Raw genomic sequence first — 24594 nt, 5'->3', positions numbered from 1 at the left:
TGTACAATAGTACATATGAAAGCACCATATAAATGCCTCATTCATTCATTCATTCATTCATTTTCAAAAAGAAGTCTCTTATGCTCAGCAAGGCTGCATTTATTTTATAAAAAATACAATAAAACAGTAATATTGTGAAATATTATTACAATTTAAAATAACTGTTTTCTATTTTAATATATTTTAAATTTTCAGCAGCCATTGCATTCCTAATATGCTGATTTGCAGCTAAAGAAACATTTCTTATTATTATCAATGTTGAAGACCGTTTAATATTAATAATGCTTAATAATTTTTATAAAGATTCTTCGATGAATAGGAGGAAGTTCAAAAGAACAGCATTTAAAATTTTGAATGCTTAATTAAAGTATTAATTTCTGTCTGAACGCCCTACTGTCAGCATGTATTTATTTGTGCAAAGCAGGATTTAGAGCTTTTGCCTACATTTAGACCAAACAAACAATCCAAGATGGGATTTCAACATTTTCATAAGGGTCATTCACACAGGATGTGTTTTTGTGTTCAAAACTAACTAGGTGGAACACAACCGAATGGACCAAAACAACTTTTCAGGGCTGAACTACTTTTAACTTGACATGGCATTTGGAAAAAAAAGTTAATAATGGAATTTACTAAATAGTATGTTAATCCTGTGATGTAGGAGAGAGAGAGTGTGTCTAAGATTGTTGGAACCTAAAAGATAAGTCGAGGCGCAAAAGGTTTTGGAACCACTGGTTTAGATTCTCCCTTTAAACTGATTATGAGGTGTGATTTCACAGTTCAATTTAAAGAAATATTAGAACTTTAGAAAATGTACAGGCACGGAAACACATCTGAATCAGTTCCACTTAAATTTCCACAATAACACCCCTAAATGTATGTCTAGTTACTCCTCTGACCAATCAGAGTGCAGCTGAAACTTCCTATTTATAAAAATACTCTTCACTTCCTCTTCTAAACCAAAGCAAAAATGCTTTTTATCCTCCCTTTAGCTTAACTAAATCTCTGATAAATTAGAAAATACAACTATCCAGTCAAATGAAAAGCACTAACCATTATTAAAATTCAACTTTACTTAACTACTGTGAATCTGCTTAGTATAACCAAAGAAACCAAAAGAAAATTCCAATGAAGCACAAGGTCTTATACATGTTTTCTAGCAAGTTAACATTCAATGAATTATATGCTTGATAAAGTACAACTCAACAACTCAAAATACTTACAAATCTAGCATGTGTGGCTGCCTCTGTGATGAACAGCGCTGGTGTCACAGAAGAGAAAGCAAACACGCCTCCGTGACAATGGAGATGGTGGGGGCTGGGCCTGTCTACAAATGAACCTATTCACTTCTTAAGGGAGACGGTTCCCTTTACATTCTCTACCTCTTCCTTTCCTACGCTGGCCTGTGAGTCCCTGCCTTCGAAAAACCAGCCTTGACTGCTGCCTAAAATAGCCCTGGGAGGTGTTGGAACTTTGATGTGGTGGACTTTTGCATGAACGATTTTCTCTCTCTCTCTTAAGTCTGATACAAATAAGGCTGATTCATTTGGAGCCTTTGCCAACTCTGCCGTCTCCTGAACCTGAGTCTATCTTCATTGCCTGAGCAAGACTGTGAGGTTTTGTCAAACAATGCCATTCAGTGTGCCAGCACTACCCCTTCGAGATATATTTACCCAACATTCCCTCATTAAGGAACAAGGCTTCTTCTGGGAGTAGATTTTGTGTCTTTGAACAGAGACGTTGCTGTTTTGAGTTAAATAAATTAAGAGGGCTCAAGGGCACGAGTGCTTTAAGATATTTGATGGTCTATTCTGGGGCCAACGATAAAAGTAGTACACATGATCTTTGTCAAATAACTTTTAATATATCTTGTTCGTAATCTAGACATTTCCATGTGCAGTTGTAATCAAGCTACAGTGGGTTACATTGGGCAAACTCTCTGTTCAAGTATATATATGACCATACTTAATCGAATATTTGATGAATATAACATGTCACCTGTTAGAGGCTAGAGCACAATGCTGAGGCCATGTTACATGCTGCACAAAGCCAGGCTACAATTATATTATCTAGATCTGACTTCACATAAACCAAAATGGTGTGATGATGAAGTGCACAATATGTTTTTCTTTGCTATTGAGTGCACTTGTCTGGTTTAGTGTCTGTAGCAAACGTATGATGTCCTGCTGTGGTAAAGCCTCTGTAATCTACAATCCCATTACTCCTATACGGAGCAAGTTAATGGGACCCCTGGATCAAAGCACACTACAACATGCCAGTTTCAATCAGCAGCATATTTTACGCTCTTTTCCTGGCTTAAACAGCAAACAATACAAACCCTTTGTATGAGACAATGGTCCTCTTTGGTCTACATCTGCTCAAACTGTGTTGGTAAACATCTCCATGTGGCTGTCTTATTTAGCAGTTTGTGGAAAAATTACTTATTCTCTGCCATTTATGAATCAGAAATGTTCTGGACATATAGACATGTGTAAGGATTGATATTTTGAGATTGTTGTTAATTTTTTTTTTTTCTTATTTTCCAGTTAAAGACCTAAATATCCTAAAAACACGATAAATGTACTTAATACAAACTTAAATGAAGATGCAATACTTTTCAAAAGTTTGGGGTCAGTAAGATTGTCTTTTTAAGAAATGAATACTTTTATTCAGTAAGGATGCTTTAAAATAATGAAAAGTGACAGTAGCATTTATAAATTAATGTTACAAAATATTTCTATCATAGTTTTTTGTCCATTCTATATTTGATAATTATAAGAATTGCTACTTAAGCAGCAAATCAGCATATTAGAATGATTTCTGAAGGATCATGTGACGCTGAAGAGTGGAGTAATGATGCTGATTACTCAGCTTTGCCATCACAGGAATAAATTATTACATTTATTTTTATTAAATAAATGCAGCCTTGGAAAGCATAAGAGACTTATTTTAAAAATAGTGTAAATTCTTTTCATAAAATTCATTTGATAAAATTAAATTTTTGTATGGAAAACAAATGATGACAGAAATAATTTTATGGAAACAAATGAAAAACAAAATAAATGAAGACAAAAATACTAGATATTTGTTCAGTATGCCAAATCAAATACAAGTTATATAATTCAAATGATATTTTGAGCAAACAGAGAGTGTTTAAAAGGATTCTGGGATGTCTTACCTGTCCCGCTGTTCTCCTGCTTCTTTCCAGATGTTTTATTCTCTTGTTTAAAGGAATTCTCATCATCTGCATCCCCATCGCCCCACCAGGATGGCTGTCCATACAGTGGGGTTCCCCTGTGCAAGGCTGCTATATCGCCTGTTATAGAGAAGAAAATATTAGCTTTGCTTTGAGGACACAAAGATTAATATACATACAGTATACACAATGCTCATGTATTACATACATACATTCGCGTTCGTGTTTACATATGTCACTGATCTCACCATACTTGAATGAATGAATAAAATAACACATTACAGTAAGTTTTCATTTGTAAACATTAGTTAACAAACCTGAACCTTAATTTCATAAAGTAGAAACTAAATAAGTGTTTCTGATCTGTGGAGGGCAGAACACTTTCCATTTGTACAGGATCACTCCAAACTCAAGTGAATTGATTCAATGATATTGATTCAGTGATTCCTAGTGTTGCAGTCATGTGCTATTCAGAGATGGATCATGCAACTTTAACAGCCGGGGGCTAAGGGACTTTTAGACAAGCCTAACAATTAGCAGGATGAAATAACCAGGTGGCAATGAGATAAGAGTGCATGTTAAATGCTACCCACCCTTGAAACACTGATGTGTGAAAAACAGGCATGGGCGTAGCGCTGTTCCCTTCCCTATTATTAAATACCCAGCAGTTCACGACAGGGCTGGACACAGTTCTAATTACATAGGGTAACACATAAACTACATGTGTGTTTGGATGGGTTAACGTCTCAAATAAACCCCATGAAGCTGTGGTTTACAGTGATTTTAGCTTATAAAAGCTTATAAGGGCCATTTGCTACAGCAAAGAAAAAAATAATAATAATCTATCGATAACAAATAATAGTTTGCTCAAGTAATGTACTTCTTCAGCAATGTGTTGTCAAAGAAACACAGAGAAGCAGCGCAGTAATACTGATTTTATGAGGTCACAGATGTGAGTTTATAGATTATTTTACAATACCTCCGAATGCTGCTCAGCCAATCATAATCAAGGACCAGAACTGTCCATTTTATAATACATTTTGACATACTTTAAAGAAAAATTAGTGGTGCTAGACTGTGCTAAAGTAGCCACCATCAATAATAGTTTTGTGGGTGGTTACCAAGAGCTTGCTATGGGGTTGCTGAGGTCTTCTCAGTGGTTTTTTATCATGCTGATAGGTAGTTTCTTACTCATCTAAGTCAAAAGAGCACATCCCAATTATACTCTCTAATATGCTAAAACCTAGATATGACTCTGTGAATAAGTCTATGTGATTAAAATGAAAAGAACACCTCTCCTCATCAAGCTGAATGATTTGAAGTGTCATTCATGCCCATAGCACAAATGGTCATCAATGGAAAATTAATGGAACTGTCCTAGCCATTAAGAGTTGACAATGTCATCCTTAATTTTCCATTTTCCATTACAGGGTAAAAAAAAAACAGTTGCAATCTTCTCTTTAAGGCTGGCCGACACTAAAAGATTTTTTAAATGTGGGAGATCACAAACATGATGATTTACAATTTGAGATCACTGCTGCCCTGATGTTCTTCCAAGCAGATTCAGTCAGTCTTAAAGGGATACTCCACTTTTTTTCGGAAATGGGCTCATTTTACCACTCCCCCAGAGTTAAACAGTTGAGTTTTACCGTTTTCGAATCCATTCAGCCGATTTTCTGATATTTAGAAGAATATCAGTAACCAGTCATTTTCTGGTCTCATTGACCTCCATAGTAGGAAAAAAATTAACTATGGAAGTCAATGAGACCAGAAACTGTCTGGTTACTTATATTCTTCTAAATATCAAAAAATCAGCTGAATACATTCAAAAACGGAAAAACCCAACTGTTTAGCTCTGGGGGAGTGGTAAAATGAGCTTATTTCCAAAAAAAGTGGAGTATCCCTTTAACACACATCCCACCACAGGAAAATCTGATAAGATAATCTATAGAACCATCAAGATAATTGGGATTGTTAGAAAGAAGGGGAGAATTGGGCCCCAAATCGGCCCGATTATCTTATAGCCAGAGGGACGTTTTTATCTTTCACGACTGTCAAATGTGTGCATTGCTACTGTATGAAGAGAGTTAATGGATTTTCTGAATCCTGCCCTGGGCCAGCTTGACCTGAGATGAGATGACAGAAGCTCACTTACACCTGCTGCTAGCCAGTTCCTAGATAAAAACAGACCGAGCTGATTTGTATCACCTTGCTCTGGTGAAAAGGGACAATGGATAAGTCAGATGGGGTACCATAGTGGCTAGTCCAGTATTACTCTTTTAAAGAGTCACATTATTTAATGATGAATCATTGTTTTGCATCACCTGCAAAGTAGTTTATAGATACAAATACAATTATCCATAGCTTACACCCTGACATCATGAAGATGGTTTTTACCTTGCATCTTGTCATCGCCTTTGTTTGCCTCTGCAGGTTTGCCTGCTGTTTCAGCAATGGGCTCTGGAGGTTTTTTCACTTTGGCTTTTTCTGGAGAAGACTTTGGGGATTTTGAGGGCTCTGCACTGGTGGGCTTCTTGCCCAGTTGAAGTTGGCTGGTGAACTTCTCATGCTGGCAGAAAGGAGGGAGAAGAACACAGTAAGTGCCAGAAACCTGTCACTAGACATTACTTCAGGAAGATAAATGCATTACATAAGACAGGCACATTCAATTCTGATATTACAAGTGCCAACATCTTTATAAATTGATGAACCAGCATATTGTTATCCATGTTAACCGAGATTCAGAGATGTAGTGATTGTTTTACCTTCAGAGCCTCCTCTGGCACATGTAGCTCTCCACGCACCACAGTGAACAGGTTGGTATGTGAGTCAAGTTAAGGAAGACTCATAAATAGCTAAAACATGTTGAATGAAAATACACATTCACACAAAGGCTCAAAATTAACTTTCTGCCACTTCACACACATGGGCAACATTTACAAATACTAGGCCATGAAACCATATACATCTAGGCCTACTTCTCATGTTTTGTCATGCACACACACAACTTTGGCATTCCAAATAAATGAAAATGAGTGAAGAGTTTTCTTCCTTCTACTATGTTCTCTCTGTGATCTGTGGTGCCTCCTCCTAGCAACAATGGTGCAAATACCAGTAATTTGACTACTGCAAACCTTAGTAAATCACACTGCATGATTATTTAAATACTCTCCTTTAGCATCTGAAAGTGAAACTCCTACAAATGCATATGCATTAAGGTCAGCTGCAAAAATAGCTGACCACGATTTTTCATCATTATTTTTTCACTGCATGTCTTTAGTAAATCCTGAAGAGGATTCGTTTCAAAAGAGGGTTTGAACTGGCGCAAACTGTTATCAAATCTGGCCCTAATTCTCGAAAGCTTTCAGAAGAAAGTGCATTGAAGGATATCATATCCAAACCTCAGTTTGTCATCAATCTTTAAAGTGATGTACATCTGTTCCTGGATCCTGACATCATTTACAAATGTCTGAAAATAAAAAAGACAAATAAAATTCACATAAAGAGCTGTTCTACTTATACTGGTTGAAATACTTTTGTAAAAAGTTCAAATCGCACAGACAGTTGGGGTTAGAAGTTCAATCAGAAGTTAATTTCTAGTTCACAAAATGTACCCTACATGGGATATAGGATAAGGATAACATAGGATAAGTTGTTTGGAGAATAGACAAATGGATATGAACTGTTTTGTTTATAGAATCTTTAAAGACAATTTTAATTAAAAACATTAGAAGAAAGGTCCAAGTCACAAAACACTAAATCTGATTTCATATTCTATTTTATACAGGAAAAATGGAAAGTTTGAAACAAAACAAAACAAAGACTTTCCTTTCCCAATTTATGAGAGGATTAAACAGCACAATCTGGGCTTTTTCCAAAATCCACTTTAAAATTATACAAATTGAACAATAATGACAAGCTTATGGTTTAATCTAAAAATCTCATTGATTTCCAAATCCCCATCAGAATGTACCTATACCTAAAGATCCCCATACACAGCCCATTCACCAGCCATTCATTAAGGCAGCAAGACATTATTTAATGAGTTCGACTTCAAAAGTTCAGTGAACAAATGTTTTACAGATCCCTCTAAACATATCACTACAGTGAGAGCCATCTCACAAAGTCTGAAAACCTTCAAGGTGGTTATAGTGAGCTGTAAGGTCTGCTCTGTCTCAAATATCAGCCACTTCCTGCAAAGCCCAACAATGAGGGGGAGCTAATCGCACTGACAAAGAGCATTCAAGTTTAAAATTTCCATTGAAAAGCTGAATCAATCTCCTCCTCTGTCCTTCCAACAATATCAAGAGACCTTAAGATATTCTTCTGGAATGTGGGGTCACAGTTGGAGAATTTGTGCATGCTCTTCAGTGGCTGACTGCACGTTATTTCCCTTCATTCAGTTCAGTTTTCAACATGTGCCAACTTCAACTAAAGAAATATGGTAGTTTCATGCAACGCCTGGGCTTGTTGTGTGAGGGTTTTGTTGAAAAGGGATCCTGTGTCAACATAAGTGTAAACGGTACTGAAACTGCTAAAAAAAAAAGGTGGATAATATGCTGCACACACTATAATAGCCATTTCCTGCCAAAGCAGGACAGGAAGAGGAATTCTTAAGCATGACTCAACAGGAAGAGGTTGTAATTTGTGTGAGTGGCCCCATGAGTTCTGATTTAGTCATGAAGATTCTGCTGACCTCAAACAGACAGACATAATCTAACACAAACATAGAGCACAGACTCAGGAAAAGCAGGCTGAACCTTAATATATTACTACCAGGTTAAGAATCAAGTATGAAGAGGGAAGTTTGTATTTAATCTGTGTCAAGATTCAACAAGAGGCTAAATATACATAAAATGGAAATTTTTAAAGAACCTAGCCTGTTTTGTTTTTATAATAATGTTTTGCTGACTGTACATTATCCTGCACATTACATGCTTTGTACAATTTTCCACAATTTGTTTATTTAAAGGCAGTGGAATTTATTTATCAGCAATGTCCCACTCCATTCACTTTCACTCTTACTCACCCCATTCAGGCTTCCTAGATCCTTCACTTTGTGCTCGTCACTGCTGGACTCATAGTTGATGACTGCATGCTGCTTGTCTACACTGCGAGACTGCAACAACAGACAGGTAAAAAAGCAGGAGTTACTACCCTAAACAGTTTGTGCTGAGCATTATCACTTCATAGATTTGTTATTATTGGAAGCTAGTTCATATGCAGTCACATAAGTATTTCACCTTGTAGCAATGATAGAATTTGAAGGTGACATATCTCACGTTTGCAACATACCAGACATCTAAAGAGAAACGTTCTCTCACACATGTATTACAGATTGGTTGTAGCCTCAAGTGAAGACACATCAAATTTTGCGGACAAAAAAGTTCCATTGTCTATTGTCAATAGCATAGAGTTGTATGACGCAAACCCCACAAAGAACTCACTTTTAAACCAAGCTATTTTCTGTTGGTCAACACAGTAAGTTTGAGCAACTTGAATATGTTGCAAAATCTCAGTGGGGGTATCTTCCAACCTATTGTAAAAATACAAAAGATTGAATTGACTGTATTTTGCTGATTAATATTTGCTAAAAAATGGTAATTGTTTAAGGTTAAATGTCAAAATTAATGGTTTAATTCATCTTCAGGCACTGTATATTCATTTTAACAATGTGGTGATCCACTAGAGGAAAGGCCAGTCTCCAAAGTGTAAGTAGCTCAGCATAAAACAAACATTAAAATGAACAAATAAATGTAACCAACCACAGAAGTTTAAGGTGTAGAACCTATATATACACACCTAAAATGAGTGTACATGAGCACAGTGGCTCTATTTTAAGCCACTCATCCTCAGTTCAGTGATAAGGAATCTAATACTTTACCAATCTATTTTGAGACAAACCATGTGACCACTAAATGTATTGTAACGCAATCACATGATTAGATTGATTTATGCCTGACCCTATCATGAAAGGGTCAAAGAGGAAAATGGGGGTTTCCTGTGTAAACAAAGCCTCGTTCATGTCTACCCAGAGACTAGTTTTTAAATGTCTGAAACCCCAGAGTCAGTTTGTTCATCTACAGTCTACTACTCACCATTTTAAAGGCTAGTCTATGAGCAGTTTATGCTAGCCTGCGTTCACTACAGGCTTTTTGTTATTGTTTTGAGGCGCAAAGAAGATATTTCCATTAGAGACTTTAACTCAAGCCCTCAGATGGCCCTTTTCACCTCAGAGGTGCTACTGTATGTGTTGTGAGAGGTATTTAGCGCTTTGTTATGAGTTACACAGTACACAGCTTTTCTTCAAGTGGCTGATATTACAGTTTGTGTCGTGACACGTCAAGTTTGTTTTGTAGTTTGACCAGGTTACTCAGCTCTCTAATGATATGACTGACACTCTCTCTCTCTCAATGTTTGGCATTACAGTCTATGATCTCGTAGTTTGACACTGGAGTACAACTATAAGTACATCATGAGCTGTTTGCCCCACTTTCTATTAATAAAGCAGCATGACTAACACATGTATACTGATGCTGAGGTAGATAGTAACAGTCATGCCACTTAGGAACACAACTTTCCTCCTGGGTTTGACTTAATCTCCATCCTTCCTATGATCATTACACAGAGCTTGTGAAGTACACTAACATTCAATAGTTTAGGTTCTTGAAAGTCTTTTATGCTCACAATGGCTGCATTCATTTGATTAAAAATACAGTAAAACAGTAATTTTGTGAAATATGTTTGCTGTTTTCAAAAATTTTTAAAATGTGATTTTTTCCTGTGATGGCAAAGCTGAATTTTCATCATTATTTCTCCAGCCTTCTTTGTCACATGATCCTTCGGCAATCATTCTAGTATGCTGATTTGCTGCTCAAGAAACATTTCTTATTATTATCAATGTTTCTATTCTAACCCTTTAACATCCAGATTGCAATCACTGTTAAATGGTCTAAATGTATTTAATGGTATATCTATGGTCTGTGGAAGGCGTAGGACCATACAATACTTGTGGAAATTAACCTGCAGCAAGTTATTTATGTTCATTAGTATTGTAATGTTAGGCTATATGCTTTGAGACATGATGTAGTTTAACGCAGTCTCGTTTGACGCATTTGTTTGCTCTCTGCTATACGGAGGCGTGGCTTTGGAGACGTTCTGAAGGATGGGTGGGATCTTCTGCTTTCAAAGCTAGCTCCCAATTGCTAGCCTCTCCAAAAAATTGCCTACCCTACCTTTAATTTTTTCATGTGATATTTTTATTTTATTTCAATTAACGAAATCATTTTTAGTAGTTTTACTTTTAACTGAGAGACACCCTTCCTGACCTGAAGCATAAGCTCGCAGTCATCGCGACCCACAAAGATCATCTCGCGGGGCAGCCGGTGCCGCGTACCCCCGCTGCTCACGAGGAACCAGGACGTGAGGCTCATCTCTGCACTCTTCTCCAGCCTCAGTCCCTACGTCATCCTGATGGACAGATAAAGAAAGAGAGGCATTTATGAAAAAACTTTCAATCAATAATATTCCATTTCTTACTCCATAGAAACTTTTACAAAACTTTAATAAAAAAAATTGGGCTTTTATAAAGAGATCACGTCCGTCCCACAGAGACGTTTAAATTTGAACCGACAATGGAATGTGGGTGGAGGGAGAGAGAGTCATCCGTTAGACCGCGCTGAAATCTGCTGTATGCTGACTCTTTTCTGAAGCTACAGAAGTCTGGGACGCTTCCCTCCTCCCTCACTGCCTATGATCATTGCCAGATGCGGCAGGAAGTGATGTAGGCAATTTGGCTGCACACCCTACTGGGCTCTGGGATTTTTTTTCCCCTTTCTATGAAAAGGAGGTCACATTCAGCTGCTTCGGGCTACAGCTGCAAATGGTCTGGGAAGAGGAATTTAATGTATCCTCCTGACATACAAATCCACTAGCCCCTTCTAAGTGACCCAGTGATACTCTGGAACCTCCTTTATTTGACAAAATACATGGTACTCCAACGTATACAATTGGTAGGATTCATGCATTTCAATGGTATTCATCATCAAGTTATTTACAGCAATGAACAACCTCAAACACATGGACAAACGAAAAACAGAGTGGGTCTCACTGACATCTGACCTACAATAACAAGTCTCTATTTAACTGTTATTATTGAAGAAAGCACGTCTGTCACCTGGAAGACCCTCACCACTAATTTCAGAGTACTCACAAGCAGCTAAGGCTACTTCACATTGGATATTGTAAAATACCTTTTTATTAGCATACTGTCTCACTATGACAACATCTTGATCAATAATGGGTACCATTTTGATAAATGGACCCCATGTTTGCTGAGAGCGCATTATGATTATACTGCTTGAGGAGCTGGAACACAATATCCACTCTCTGAAATACAATATAGCTGAGTGAGTCTGCCCTCCACTTATACATTCTAAAGGTCTACTTAGTGATGTAAATTAGATGTAACCAATATGTTTTAAATCTACATAATTTAACACACTAAATATGAAAATCTAATAATAAATTGTTTAGTGTTTTTCTTTTTTTTCAAGTTTGTAATGAGAATGATCTACTTTAGTCTATTCTGTACTTTTTGACAAATATATAGCCTACTTTAGTTATAGGTCTGCATTTCTTCCTTTTATAAGACTTTTTGTATAATAATATTAAAGGGGAAAAATAAGAATGTATTTAAATTTGTTGTATAATTAACTCTTTTGTCAGCCTGCATCTAATGCGATAACATATGGAAGCTTGTTTCTGCCACGGAATAAACTTTTTATCTTAAAATTCTGCCTTTTTTTTCAGAATCGCATGATATAAAGTTGCAATTGCAAGTTATAAAGTCAGAATTGTGAGAAATGAACTTGCAATTCTGACATTTATATACATTATGAGATATAAACTCGCAATTGCGTGTTATAAAGGCAAAATTGTGAGAAAAAAATCTGAATTGTGAGTTTATATCCCGCAACTCTGACTTTATAATACGCAATTGCGACTTTTTATCACGCATTTCTGACTTTATAACTCGCAATTGTAACTCTGACTTAATTCTGCAACTGCGACTTTATACCTTGCAATATTTACTTTATAACATGGATTTGCAACTTTTTATCACGCAATTCCTTTATTTATTTTTTTATTACATGGCAGAAATAAGCTTCCATAATAACACAATTACATAACAACAAAAAAAGTATTTTGTTTGAAAAGCCCAGTCCTTAAAAAAAAGAAAGTTCCAAAACTAAACCCTGTGAGTGTTTTATTCAGCAACAGAGGTATATTGGCTCTAGGATCGGGTCAATGTGTTGAACAGGAATACGTTTTTAGCTTGGGAGCTTACAAGAAATAGCTGAATACCAGCAGCTGGCTTCTCTCTTTTTTGGAACACAAGCATTAATCGAGCAACCGCAGGAAAGCCTTTATACCCGTCAACTACCCATGGAATTCAGGAATAAGCACAACGTGGCATTGGCGCTCTGATGTGGTGCGATATAACATTTTATTTTAATAAGACATGAAAGAGCTTTGGAAGCAGGAGAATGTTGGTCGTCAGTACCTTCTGATGAACACATGCATTCAAACCAATCGCAATCTTCAAACCCATCACAATCCCTGCATGGCTGCTGAGACAATCTTGAGAATAAGAATACTTAAAGACTTAATTTAAAAGCTTAAAAACGAGAAGGCAAATCTGCAGACTTTACTCTTGGAGTGAGCTTCACCTTCTTAGAAGCACACGTATGCTTAAGATTTCATGAGTCGCCGAATAGATGCATTACTTTCTATTTAAGCAGCTCTGTGCCCCAAAAAGCTCCCCCTTTCTTTCAAACTGAGCGACATATGGTGTTTTTAATGGGTGAAAGGGTGATTTCACCATGCTGGCTGTGACTGCATCCTCCCGCCTCAATGTCTGAAGAGATGGATTGTTTTGGGTTGACGGAGTGTGTATGCAATGCACAGGAAGTGTGGCTAACGCTTCCTCCTGCACATCTCTGAATCTCTGTCATCTTTAAGAGGAATAAGGCACTGATTCACTCTGGAATAAAAGAAACAGCAATGCAGGAAACCACCATTTTAATGAGGAATAACAACTGGAATGACTAAAATGGGACGGATTACGGTGTTTTTTGTTGTACTACACATAAAAGTAAAACATGTTCTTTTCAGACTGATGTTTCTCTTGCATTTCTGCATGAAGTCTACACCCATCTAATGAGATCTCCAGCCAGATGATGACACAACCGTGTAAGTGTCCTCCCTAATTTCCCTGACCTCATATCATGACCCATGAGTACTAGCCTGACCCTTCTCTGCTGCAGCCCAATCAGACAAACAGACGTTCTTAAAGAAACTGTTCATCCCCAAAAAATGCATTTTTTGACAAAAAAAGTCAATATATGACATATATAAAGCAATGTCAAGCAAAAACGCACACAAAATGCACACATTTAGATTCAACAGTGCAATTTTGACCAAGTGCGACTTATTTCACAAAAAAATACGGTATATGGAATAGAGCATGAGTATTATGCACCTTTTGTGTTCCACAAAAGAAAGAAAGTCATGTTTGGAACTACATGAAGGAGAGTTAATGATGACAGAATTTTCATTGTGGGATGAACTATCCTTTTCAAACTTACTGTGTGAGATTAACACTTCATGACAGACAAGGTTTAAGTACAGCTGATGCAATGTGACATGAATGTCGCTCATTCATAAATGTAACGTTTCGCTATACAGTGAAGTCCTTGTGTCTGTGAATGACAAGTGAAGGATCCAAGTCCTTGAACTGATGTTGCAAGGCAACTAAACTGTGAATTATAACAACACTGTTAAAACAACGATGAAAAATGCAATGTTCTCACTGCTGCCATTAGTATCTCTTCACTGAGGCATCACAAACTGTTCATTTTATTGTCTCGGTTCATTGCTTTCATCTAACACACCGCACTCAGAAATGAAATCTTCATCATTCCGTTTCTCTTACAAAGCATTTGGTTTGCTTTGTCAAAAAAAAAAAAATGGATTCTTATTTCCAGAAACATATAAGCCTGAGGGCATCTGAGCCTTCTGTCTCAAACCTAGGAAGGCATCGACTACATTTCTGACTAGTCACCAGACAGTATACGCTAATCTATTTTAAGTGCACCTCTATATGCTAATGCTGGGAGAGAAAACGATCCACAGACAACCTCAATGCTTAAGAAGAATACAGTAAGTGGGCCTGACAGAGTGAACAGTGGTCTTTCATTCAGTTAATTCAAGGTGATGTTTGCACTGGAAGGTAATAGGCTAGATTTAGTGTTGTGTGTGTGACAGTGTATGTGCCATTCACCTTATTCCACATCTGATATTAATAAATGAGATACAATGCATTGTGCCTTTCAAAAATGCCTTTCCAATAATTGTCTAAAAGTGCAGTCACATAGCAAAATTCCAGTCCCAAACTCAGATCCATTGTCCATTATCAACAGTATAGTAATATAAGAAGCAAAGCTCACACAGAAGTCACTTTCAAACAAAGTAGCTTTCGGTTGGTCAGCATGGTGAATTCATGTGACCAACTTGAACATCAGTGAAATCTGCATAGGGAAATCATGCCTTCAAAGTTCACACACGTTGGAAATTCTAGAAGTAAAAATACTCAACTACTTCACTGATCAAATAGATGTTGGACTATCATCGAAGGCTTCAAATCTTAACAAATTTAGCCTTCCAATGAAATAAATAATTAAAGGGGTCATTGATGCAAAATTCACTTTTATATGGTGTTTGCATATAAATGTATCTTTGCAGTGTGTGAAAAAACCACCACCATACAATGAGAAAAATCCATTCACTTTTTTATCCTCAAAAAGTCTTAAATCTCTCAATAATCCGGCCGTTTGGATTTTCTGAGCACTATGATGTCATCATGCTCCGCCCTAACCACTGACGGACTGTCCCGTATTAGCATATTTTTGCCCTTAGCCATTCATCACCCCCCATGGGAGAGAGGGGTGGGAAGAGCAGTTGCTCATTATCATTTAAAAAGACATGCACCAAAACAGGTCACTGTGAACAAAGCTGTTTTTGAGGGGGTAAAAAGCGTGCTGTTTTACACAACTATTAAGGAATTTTAACCAAAGTATAGTACAAACTTTACATGAACGCCCTAAAGAATCATACCGACTTGTGGAAAATGGGCATCCGATGACCCCTTTAACAATAAAACCAGAACAGTCTTTATCAACAAAAAGTATAACCAAATGTAAAACAACACCTAACGTCCAAATTGGCTAAATCAACACTGTACAGTCTTCATTGTCCTTTAGTGGATTTAAGTTAGAAGGATTAATCTAGTCTTAAACAGTGAAGACTGTACAGAGTTGGTAAATCACTGATTTAGCCAATTTGGACGTTAGGTTTCGGCTTTTAGGGAGGAACAAAAGCGCACCACTGTGAAAGAAATGCACCAAAATCACACAGCCCTATTTTTTCCTGTAGGGTTTCTGTCATTGCCATGTCTCCACAATGACTTTACAAATGATTGTCCTTTTCAAACTCCTAAAAAACTGCCAGTCCAGTGAATCTAGTGATTTTAGCTGCACATAAACGAGTTTTGCATCATCTGATTGGCTCTTCTAATCTATCTTTATAGAGACCACTGATCAAACAAAACGATAATCGGCCAATAGCAAATTGTGATCAGATCACCCTTGAATCATCCAACTAAACTACTACATACAAATGATAAATATAAGTACAATTAATTTTTATACCTACGGCCACATCTCTGTGCAGAAAATGAGGCCAATGCAGTAAAACACGCTGAGAGAGCAAATTTGGGGATGCTGTAAAAGTACCATATGGCCATGAGAAGCAGACATCTCATTTACATCATCAGCATGTGGCAGGAGGAAGAAAGATCCATCATTAATCCAAATCTAATACTCTTGTGACTAGACCTTATCAGAAACAACAAAATGTGTCCATTGGGTGGTAATAAACACATAATGACATACTTGACACAACAGACCTACTTATGCAAATCAACAACCAGTAAATGTTTCTGACTAAAGGGAATTTCTGCTGCATGTTCAGACACCAAATCAGAATAACAATGAGCTATTCATTTTGTGACTTACACTACCGTTTTGTTTGGGGTCGGTAAGATTTATTTGAATGTTTTTGAACGACATACTGTATATTGTGCTCACCGAGGCTGCATTTATTTGATCAAAAATTCAGTAAAACACATTGTGAAATAGTATTATAATTTAAAAAATATGTGTTTTCTGTTTTAAAATAGCTTATAATTCATTCCTGTGATGACAAAGCTGAATTTTCAGCAGATATTACTCCAGTCTTCAGTGTCACATGATCCTTCAAAAGCACTTCAAAACACTGTTGGGATTCATCAAGTTTGAAATGTTGACAGAGATGTTTTCCAGATTTTCCACCGTGTTCTCTCCATATTTACTCTTTGAATTCTTGCACCCAGGAACAAAACAAGTCAAAAAGTTTGCTAAGAGGTATTTCCTACTAAAGCAACCCAACAAAAATCTTGATATTATATTGAAAAATGCATATGCAAAGTTATTTTGTATGGTTTATTAAGGAGTGAAATTATCACGTATATACTAATTGTCTGATAATATTAGTTTATAACTAATGCTGCCAGCATGTGATTCTCTCCGTCTTCTTTGTAAATCAACATTCAATTGGTACTTCCGTATAACAACAGGAAGTTCACTGGATTGGTCAGTCAACAAGACCCAACTGAGGATATGATGCTGACTTATAAATAATTAATGATTTGGGGCCCTGGGTTCACAAAAGAAAGATTTTCTTGTGAAAGCCCCAGACTCAGTGATATGTTTTGGTTGTGGATAAGCTCTGAGTCAGACAAATCTTGATGTCTTATGAGCAATAAAACATCCCAGAAAATTATTTAATTAAAATTAATTAAAACATCCCAGAAAACTCATTCCGTTCAAGTATCTGTTTTTCTTTGTTTTAGGGTTTTCTTTTTTATCTCAAGAGAAGAAATAATTAAAAGGTAGTCAAAAAAGCTAAATAACCACAAAAACATTGTCTACTACTGTGGCTGTGACAGTACAGCAACAATTTTGCATTTTAGAACCCAAAAGGAGATGGACTGAAAAAAGGATGTGGACCATGACATGTATTAAAAACAGCTGGTTCATAACCTAAATTGGAATAGGGTATACCAATTACAGATTAGTAAATCAAAATGCACTGGGGGAAATGTGCAAAACTAAAACAGTTACACCCCAAAACAAAAAGACAAGCAAACACACATAACTGAATTTTGTGTAATTTTTGTTGTCACTGTTTGACATTAAAAATATATTCAAATACCAACTGAAAAATGTATGGACACTGAATAGAATATGTCAATATTATACACACACACACAAACAAATGCTGTCTAAGTTGGCAGCTCAACTGACTAGAGACAGTCACAACATAGGCTAGTTATAACAAACTCTAGGGAAGTAACAAATACCTCAGAAACCCTTGTTCAACAATTAATCTACACCATTTAGTATCAAACCTTATCACACAGGACGGTTCACTGTCAAGAAGAATGGCTATTTTGACACTGTACAGTTTTCCTCCAAAACTATATGTAGCAAATATGTAATAACAATGTATAAACATTTTGTATCGTTGAAAAGTCCCATTAATATTGCATTCAAAATATATGTAGGCCAGATGTAGCAGAACAAAACAAGAGCCTTTGTGAAAACAAAGGATTCTGCGCAGTGCCCTTCACAGTGTGCAGCACTGCCCGGCAAATCATCCACATCTCTTACACACCCGAATTACAGCACTGAAATGTTGTTGTTTTTGATGGTTCGCTGCGATAGAGAGCAAATATTACGATACTAAGCCAGATGCCATGCGTTTGGGAAAACTGGTGACCAGTGCACGTATCCTCTTCGTGCACCATAGTCAAACTCCCTATTTCATTTATACACACATTATTAATACCTCCGCGCATTATATCAATGAAGTACACACAGCGTATGGTTAAAAACACGCATAAAGATAGGCGATGCTCGTGCTAGTGTGTTATTCATTTAATATGATAGAACTGGCTAGCAGTGTCCTGCTATTACATTTACGGTATCCTTTTGACCACACGATAAGATCAGATCCCAGGAAAGCGTGCATTCTGTACATCTCAGGCGTAACGTTATGGCAAAATTCGAACAAATGAATTATTACGCTAGCTTTATAGATGCCGTATTGTTGTGTGCACTAAATATACGAATGGCTCTTTATAAGATCGCTCACTCACCCTTGCTCTTCTTTTCGCTGTCAGTTTTATCCCAGGCTTCAATGCAGCAGCTAAACGGTTTTTGTAGCCCAGCCCAGTGTGTATCCCCACGTCTCCTATTTGCCCCAGTTGCTCAGCAGCAATAACGTTATTCCTAACAAATAGCGGCGACATACGGCAGCCTGGAATCAGGCAAGTAGGAGGACAACGTTTGCAGTTCCAACACAGTCCGGTGGGCGTGTCCTAATAGAATGACAAACGTATACAATCTTTTATAGATTTTTTTTTTTTGGTTTATTCAAAATGAACTTTGGACGTATATATATTTTTTTTTACAATAATACGTATTTTTGACAGTAAACGATCAGTACCATAACATCGTGAGTAGCGGAAATGCCCGTCTTGTAGTTTTTAACTCCAATGTGACCCAAGCAATTTGGTGTTTTAAAAAACTACAAGTCCCTTTTGACTTTGCGTCGTTTACGGAAGAGCACCTCTGCCATGCAACCGTTGACGTGTTTTTGGACGTCGTTCATTGATACTCTACTATGAGAAATTGTATGGAATATTTACAAACACACATTATTGGCTTTATTACGTGTTTCAGGCAACAATGAAACCGTCCCTGGACTCAGACGAGGAGGAGGAATTTGGAACATTACAGAAGACATTGAGAGGTGATGTTTAGAACATTTCAGCCTAGCGTTGCTCTCCACAACGCTGTAATATTGAAAATGATACCACAGAAAGCAAATTATGCGATGTAAACAGTTTATTCACACTTAAAGTGACCCCCTGACAGGAGAGTATCCATTGTAAACACTGGCAACAATGTAATGTAACTCAATTAACGTTAGATACACAAATACTCAAACTTGTTACTACATATTTGACATGTAGCATATACATTATATAGGTTATTTAATTCATGTTATCTTATTCTTATTTTAAGCTATAAAATCAATGTGTATGTGTGATTTCAATGTTTAAGAGCGAGCCAACCGCAGTATCCAGCATCTCTCCAGCATGTTGGCCAGCCACAGCACTGACTCTGAGTCTTCAGAACCAAAGCAGCAGCAGGAGATGCTCAGCTCAGTGAAAAATCCCTGTATGCTAGTTCAACAGAGTGAAGCGGGTACGATCATGCTGGAAGAATGTTACTTTTCTGACGAATCATCATTGCAAAGGACTTCATGGCATCCTGCTGATTTTAGAAGCCTTATTTTTGTGCAACTCCTTAATTATTATTATTATTATTTTTTTCAGTCAATCAGCTGCGTTCCTTGCTTCAAAAGCAGTCCAAAGATGCAAATGTTCAATCATCTTCGCCTTCTAAGAGGAAATTGGCAGGAAAGGTACTCTGTTTATTGCTAACTCCAGGGTTTGAGTTGATGAAAACATAACATAAAAACAATTAAAATAAAACGTATTAACAAATGTGTTAATTTTATTTGCTTTCCTGCATCTCATTGGACAATTAACTGACTCAAGTATTTACATTTTAATTTAAAATCTACTTTAAATATCTTAGGTCAAAAGAGTTTGGCTGACATACTACTAATTATTAGTTTAAATGTTTATGTCACCATCGCATGTGGTGAACGTCGCATGTGGTGAACGAATTTTTAGTGAACGTCATATATTTTATTGAGCTACGACTTTCCTGTAGCTCAAACAGTACAGCATACAAGAATTGATAAGAATGTAAATGTCTACCCTGAAATGCAATGTAATTTGCATTGGATAAAAGCATCTGCCAAATGCACAAATGTAATTATATTATATTTTATATATATGTATATATATATATATATATATATTATTGCTCTTATTATATTATATATATATATATATATATATATATATATATATATATATATATATATATATTATTGCTCTTATTTGTAACTTGCTCAATGTTAACATTCATGTGTACTTAAAAATCAAATATGTGACCAATAATAATTGTGCTGTCTATTAGCAAAGTGTCATGGATGAGGGCAGTAGCAGTCAGCCTGGTGTTCATGACTTGGTTCCCATCATCCACAATCAATCTGAGTACATTCAGCACCTGGAGGCTGAGGTCAAGTTCTGCAAGGTCAGTCATGTTAATTAACATGAGATATTATCTTATGGTCAGAGGCTTGATGATGGGGGTTTCCCCAGTAGTCTTCAATTTGTCATGTGATTGCAATTTGACTTAAGATAGTTGTAAATGTTTGTTTTGTTTCCTTTCTAAAGGATGAACTCCTTGGAATGAAACAGAGAGTGAGGGTGGTAATCGTGGAGAATGAGAAACTACATGAGGAGCTTAAAGCAAAGGCGGTTGAAGACACTCTTAAAGAATACACATTTGCAAACACCACGGTACTCTTTTCCATGAGGCTTTTTGCTATGGTGTTGCTGATAGCAGTGGCAAATGTGACACTATAATGATACAAATTATGAAAACAGCTTGCAGTCTGCATACACGTACACATGCAGTATAGACTTTTTATTGTTTTTAAATGTGTGCACAGAATTTTGTCTCATATTCTGTGATTGTTATTTTGTTGACTCTGTCCTCTATTTGATCATTTTCAGTTAAACATGGAGCTCACACCAGAAAAGCTTTCAAAGCAAAGACTTGGCTCCAGTAATCAAGCTGAGGACCACAAGTGGAAGAAAGAAATGGTATTTGTGGTTAAACATTCATGTAGCTGAAAATGTGACATGAATAAACGGACTGAATATGCACCACAAGAGTGATTTCCATCTCTTTCTCTAAGGAGCAGCTGAAGTGTCTCTATCAAGCACAAACGGAGACCCTGGAGGCTCAAGTGGTCTCCCTGAAGTAAGTGGGCTTCAATCAGTGGCCAAGCCTGAAATATTTTCTCTCGCTGAATCAGACCACACTAAAATACACTCTTACAATCTTATTGAATTGAATATTTTATTAATTTGCATCAGTAAAAAGTCACATAAAATGTAATTTTAGCATGCATTCTGGAGTGAGAGCACATCCCTGATTATAAATGCCTATTGCTGAAAAAGTAGATTGCCTTAGTGTAGGTCAATGTGATTTATGATGCAATGTGACTTCCTTTGTACTTATAGTGTGATTGTACTTATTGCGCATCTGCAATATTTGCACTGATGCTGTCCAATAATTGAAGCAACCAGTCATCATATATGCATAATGCAACAATCTGCATGTGTTTGTGTAGGAAAGACTTGGCAAGCATTCAGAAGGAATATGAGGAAACGAAAGAACGACTGAGGCACAAAGAAGCGATGGCTGTGGCGGTGGGCAGTGGTCAGCGTGTGGGTGGTCTGTGTCTGAAGTGTGCCCAGCATGAAGCGGTCCTGGCAGAGACGCACTCCAATGTCCATGTACAGAGCATTGAAAGACTCACTAAGTAAGTGTGTTTTTAGTGTTTTAAATGTAGGTATGTGTCTAAGACCTGAAATAATTACAGTATTCTATTAGATATAGAATAGTTAGGCTTCTAATTGTTATAGTAATTATAGTATTCTATTTCAAATAGAATAGGCTTCTATTTGTACTCTTTTTTTTTTTTCTTCTAATATTAGTGTTCATAAGTTTGGGGTCGGTAAGACTATTTAAAATGTTTTTGAAAGATGTCTCTCATGATCACAAAGGCTGCATTGATTTGATTGAAAAAAAAAACAGTAATAACAATAACAGTGTGAAAATATGATTGCAATAATTTAAATAATTGTTTTATATTTTAGTGTTTTAACATACATTTTTTCCTGTCATGACAAAGCTGAGTTTTCAGCACTACAGTTGTCAGTGTCACGTGATCCTAGAAATTAGTCTTATTTGCTGCTCAAGAATCATTTATTATTATTATAACGAGTGTTATGGTACGAGTGCACAGTTGTTCTGCTAAACGTTTTTGTGGAAATTCTGAAATATTTTTCCTGATTTTTTGATGAATAGACATCTTTTGGAACATTATAAATGGATTTACCTTTGATCAATTTAATTCTTGGACTCCTTGCTGAAAAAAGGATTCATTTCTTTTAAAAAAAACATACTGACCCCAAACAATTTGAAAAAAATTATTAGTATTCATAAAAAAATTATAATGTAAACGTTAAAAAAAAATATCACAGAATTGATTATTGAAAATTCTGTTGATTCTTTATTGAAAATTGCAGTCTGATATTTTTTATAAACCGGATTTACATTTTGATTTTCAAACACACTGAATGACTTGAGAAATATTGATGTAGCCACTGCCTTGCCCTTGGAGTCAAACATCTGGGTTAATTAACACTGGTGGGCTCTTCCGACCACTTTTATTGATCTGTGTTGATGTTGATTTAGTCAATTATTTTTCCTCACAGCAAGGTTGTAAGAAGTCTCGACTGGTCATGAAGCTAATCTGCTGGTTTCCTGATTATGTGTCAGATCAATGTCTGCTTTCAGTAACCTGATGAGATGTGTGTGTTTGTGTCTCTGTTAGAGAGCGGGATGAGCTGATGACCGTGCTCTGCTCTCTAAGGGCCAGTCAGACCGAGGCCCAGCAGAGAGAGTGGGCAGCCTATCAGCAGGTTAAACAGGCAGTGGAGATGGCAGAAGAGGCAAACCTGGAAAAGACTAGAGTATGTGCCAAAATGATTTCAATATGAGTTTTACTGCTTTGGATGATCATAAATGCTTACGGAGTACTGTGTAGACTAGAGATAGGAAAACTCATTGACCTTGACCTTCGGTCTGTCACTGTGCACCTGCAGGCTCTGGTACAGTGTGAGCATTTCCACAATGAGCTGACTAGACAGCGGGAGAGGCTGGAGAGAGAGCTGGCATCTGAACAGGAGAAGATCTCCCAGGCCAGGGAGGCAGCACGTTCAGAGAGCAAGAAAGAGAAAGAAGAGCTCTCCCAGACTGTTAGTTACCCTACCATATTAAGAAATGTTTTTTTACTTTACATGTATGCTGATATATTCAACTGACTAGTATGACTGTCTATGTTCAAAAAGACTGGATGGTTTGACAAAACTAGTTTATGCTGCCCTCTAGTGTCGTTTTAATTGTGGCACACAACTACAATTTTGATGGATGACTTCAGATTCAGATTTTTTTTTTTTTTTTTTTTAAGTCAGAACCTGGAAGACTTATTCGGCACTGGTTTCAACAAAATTTTCCTAAAGAGTTTTATAATGGGGTTATAAATAGGATGATAATAAGGTCTGTAGTAAACATAACTTGACAGTACTTGAATATTTTGTTCTGCAAGATAATTTACACACACTCACACCCCAAACATTCTTATCTAGTTATTAAAAACATGATTTTTAAAATCAACATAATCGCTTTAATAGCTTTAAAATGTGTGTTTTTTTATTTGGGCACGTGCAATATACATTGCAGAGAAAAACATCCAAGTATTGTCAAGTTATGATTATCACAAATCTTATTTTACTTTTACACAGGAAAATCTTGAGCGAACTAGAGGCACATTAGTCGTCATGGTTTTGATGTCGGCTCTGCGCCACTCTATTCTGCACTATTATGAGAACTGAATTAAAGCTGCTGGTTTAACCTAAACTAAAGAGAAAACCTCAATTGTCAATTTCTTATTTGATTAGTGATCTAGAATTAGTGCCGGATGTAAACAACAGTTTCTTTGTTTGACCAATGTTACATTCTTAACACTTTCTGTTATTTTTAGGTTTACATTTTTTAAAAACACTTTTTTGTGTGTGTGGTGTCTGGCCTTTGGGCTGCACTATACCTACTCAATTTAAGTGTATAATTAGTCCTATACATTGGTCCCAAAATCTTTAAACATTCAAGCCACTCGTATATTTTATTAAAAAAAACCATTATATTATAATATAACTAATGTCACTATAATCAGTTAATATAACTAATATGGCGAATGTAACTGTATTGTTCCCAACTGTAAGGTGACCAATCTGTCTCAGAGAGTGGCTGAACTGGAGGGTCTGCTTGACAGGGGAGAGAGAGACCGGAACTCACTCAATGGCCAGCTGGAAGAAGCTTATAAGAAGCTCACTGCACAGGAAATGGAAAGCAGCAAGGTATATCCCACTGTAAAACTTGACATGATTTGGTGGTAATAAT

At 36.6% G+C, this 24594-nt stretch overlaps 2 protein-coding genes across 4 annotated transcripts in view; one reads left to right on the top strand and one right to left on the bottom strand.

Moving 5' to 3' along the window:
- Nucleotides 1–18700, bottom strand: part of cep170aa (centrosomal protein 170Aa) — a 40665-nt gene extending 21965 nt beyond the window's left edge. For 2 of the 3 annotated variants that reach the window (XM_039671809.2, XM_089116940.1), the window contains exons 1-7: nucleotides 18516–18700; nucleotides 10525–10666; nucleotides 8226–8315; nucleotides 6587–6665; nucleotides 5962–6020; nucleotides 5594–5765; nucleotides 3179–3316 (exon numbers count right to left, since the gene is read on the bottom strand). In XM_039671809.2, the coding sequence (XP_039527743.2) occupies nucleotides 3179–3316; nucleotides 5594–5765; nucleotides 5962–6020; nucleotides 6587–6665; nucleotides 8226–8315; nucleotides 10525–10629 (643 nt within the window). In that variant the 5' untranslated portion in view covers nucleotides 10630–10666; nucleotides 18516–18700. Of the gene's footprint in view, nucleotides 1–1223; nucleotides 1284–3178; nucleotides 3317–5593; nucleotides 5766–5961; nucleotides 6021–6586; nucleotides 6666–8225; nucleotides 8316–10524; nucleotides 10667–18515 lie in introns of those variants that run through there. The other variant, XM_039671816.2, reaches the window with a different exon arrangement.
- A 271-nt stretch (nucleotides 18701–18971) lies between these two features.
- Nucleotides 18972–24594, top strand: part of sdccag8 (SHH signaling and ciliogenesis regulator sdccag8) — a 40654-nt gene continuing 35031 nt past the window's right edge. The window contains exons 1-11 of the mRNA XM_089116939.1: nucleotides 18972–19171; nucleotides 19486–19629; nucleotides 19761–19849; nucleotides 20476–20592; nucleotides 20736–20861; nucleotides 21078–21167; nucleotides 21263–21327; nucleotides 21701–21892; nucleotides 22970–23108; nucleotides 23241–23393; nucleotides 24417–24551. Of these exons, the coding sequence (XP_088973065.1) occupies nucleotides 19108–19171; nucleotides 19486–19629; nucleotides 19761–19849; nucleotides 20476–20592; nucleotides 20736–20861; nucleotides 21078–21167; nucleotides 21263–21327; nucleotides 21701–21892; nucleotides 22970–23108; nucleotides 23241–23393; nucleotides 24417–24551 (1314 nt within the window). The 5' untranslated portion in view covers nucleotides 18972–19107. The remainder of the gene's footprint in view (nucleotides 19172–19485; nucleotides 19630–19760; nucleotides 19850–20475; nucleotides 20593–20735; nucleotides 20862–21077; nucleotides 21168–21262; nucleotides 21328–21700; nucleotides 21893–22969; nucleotides 23109–23240; nucleotides 23394–24416; nucleotides 24552–24594) is intronic.

Source organism: Pimephales promelas, chromosome 11 (assembly GCF_988280905.1).
Source record: "Pimephales promelas chromosome 11, fPimPro1.hap1.1, whole genome shotgun sequence".
Taxonomy (NCBI): Eukaryota; Metazoa; Chordata; class Actinopteri; order Cypriniformes; family Leuciscidae; genus Pimephales; species Pimephales promelas.
Note: the sequence above shows the minus strand (reverse complement) of the source record. Positions and strands in the feature narration are given on the sequence as shown.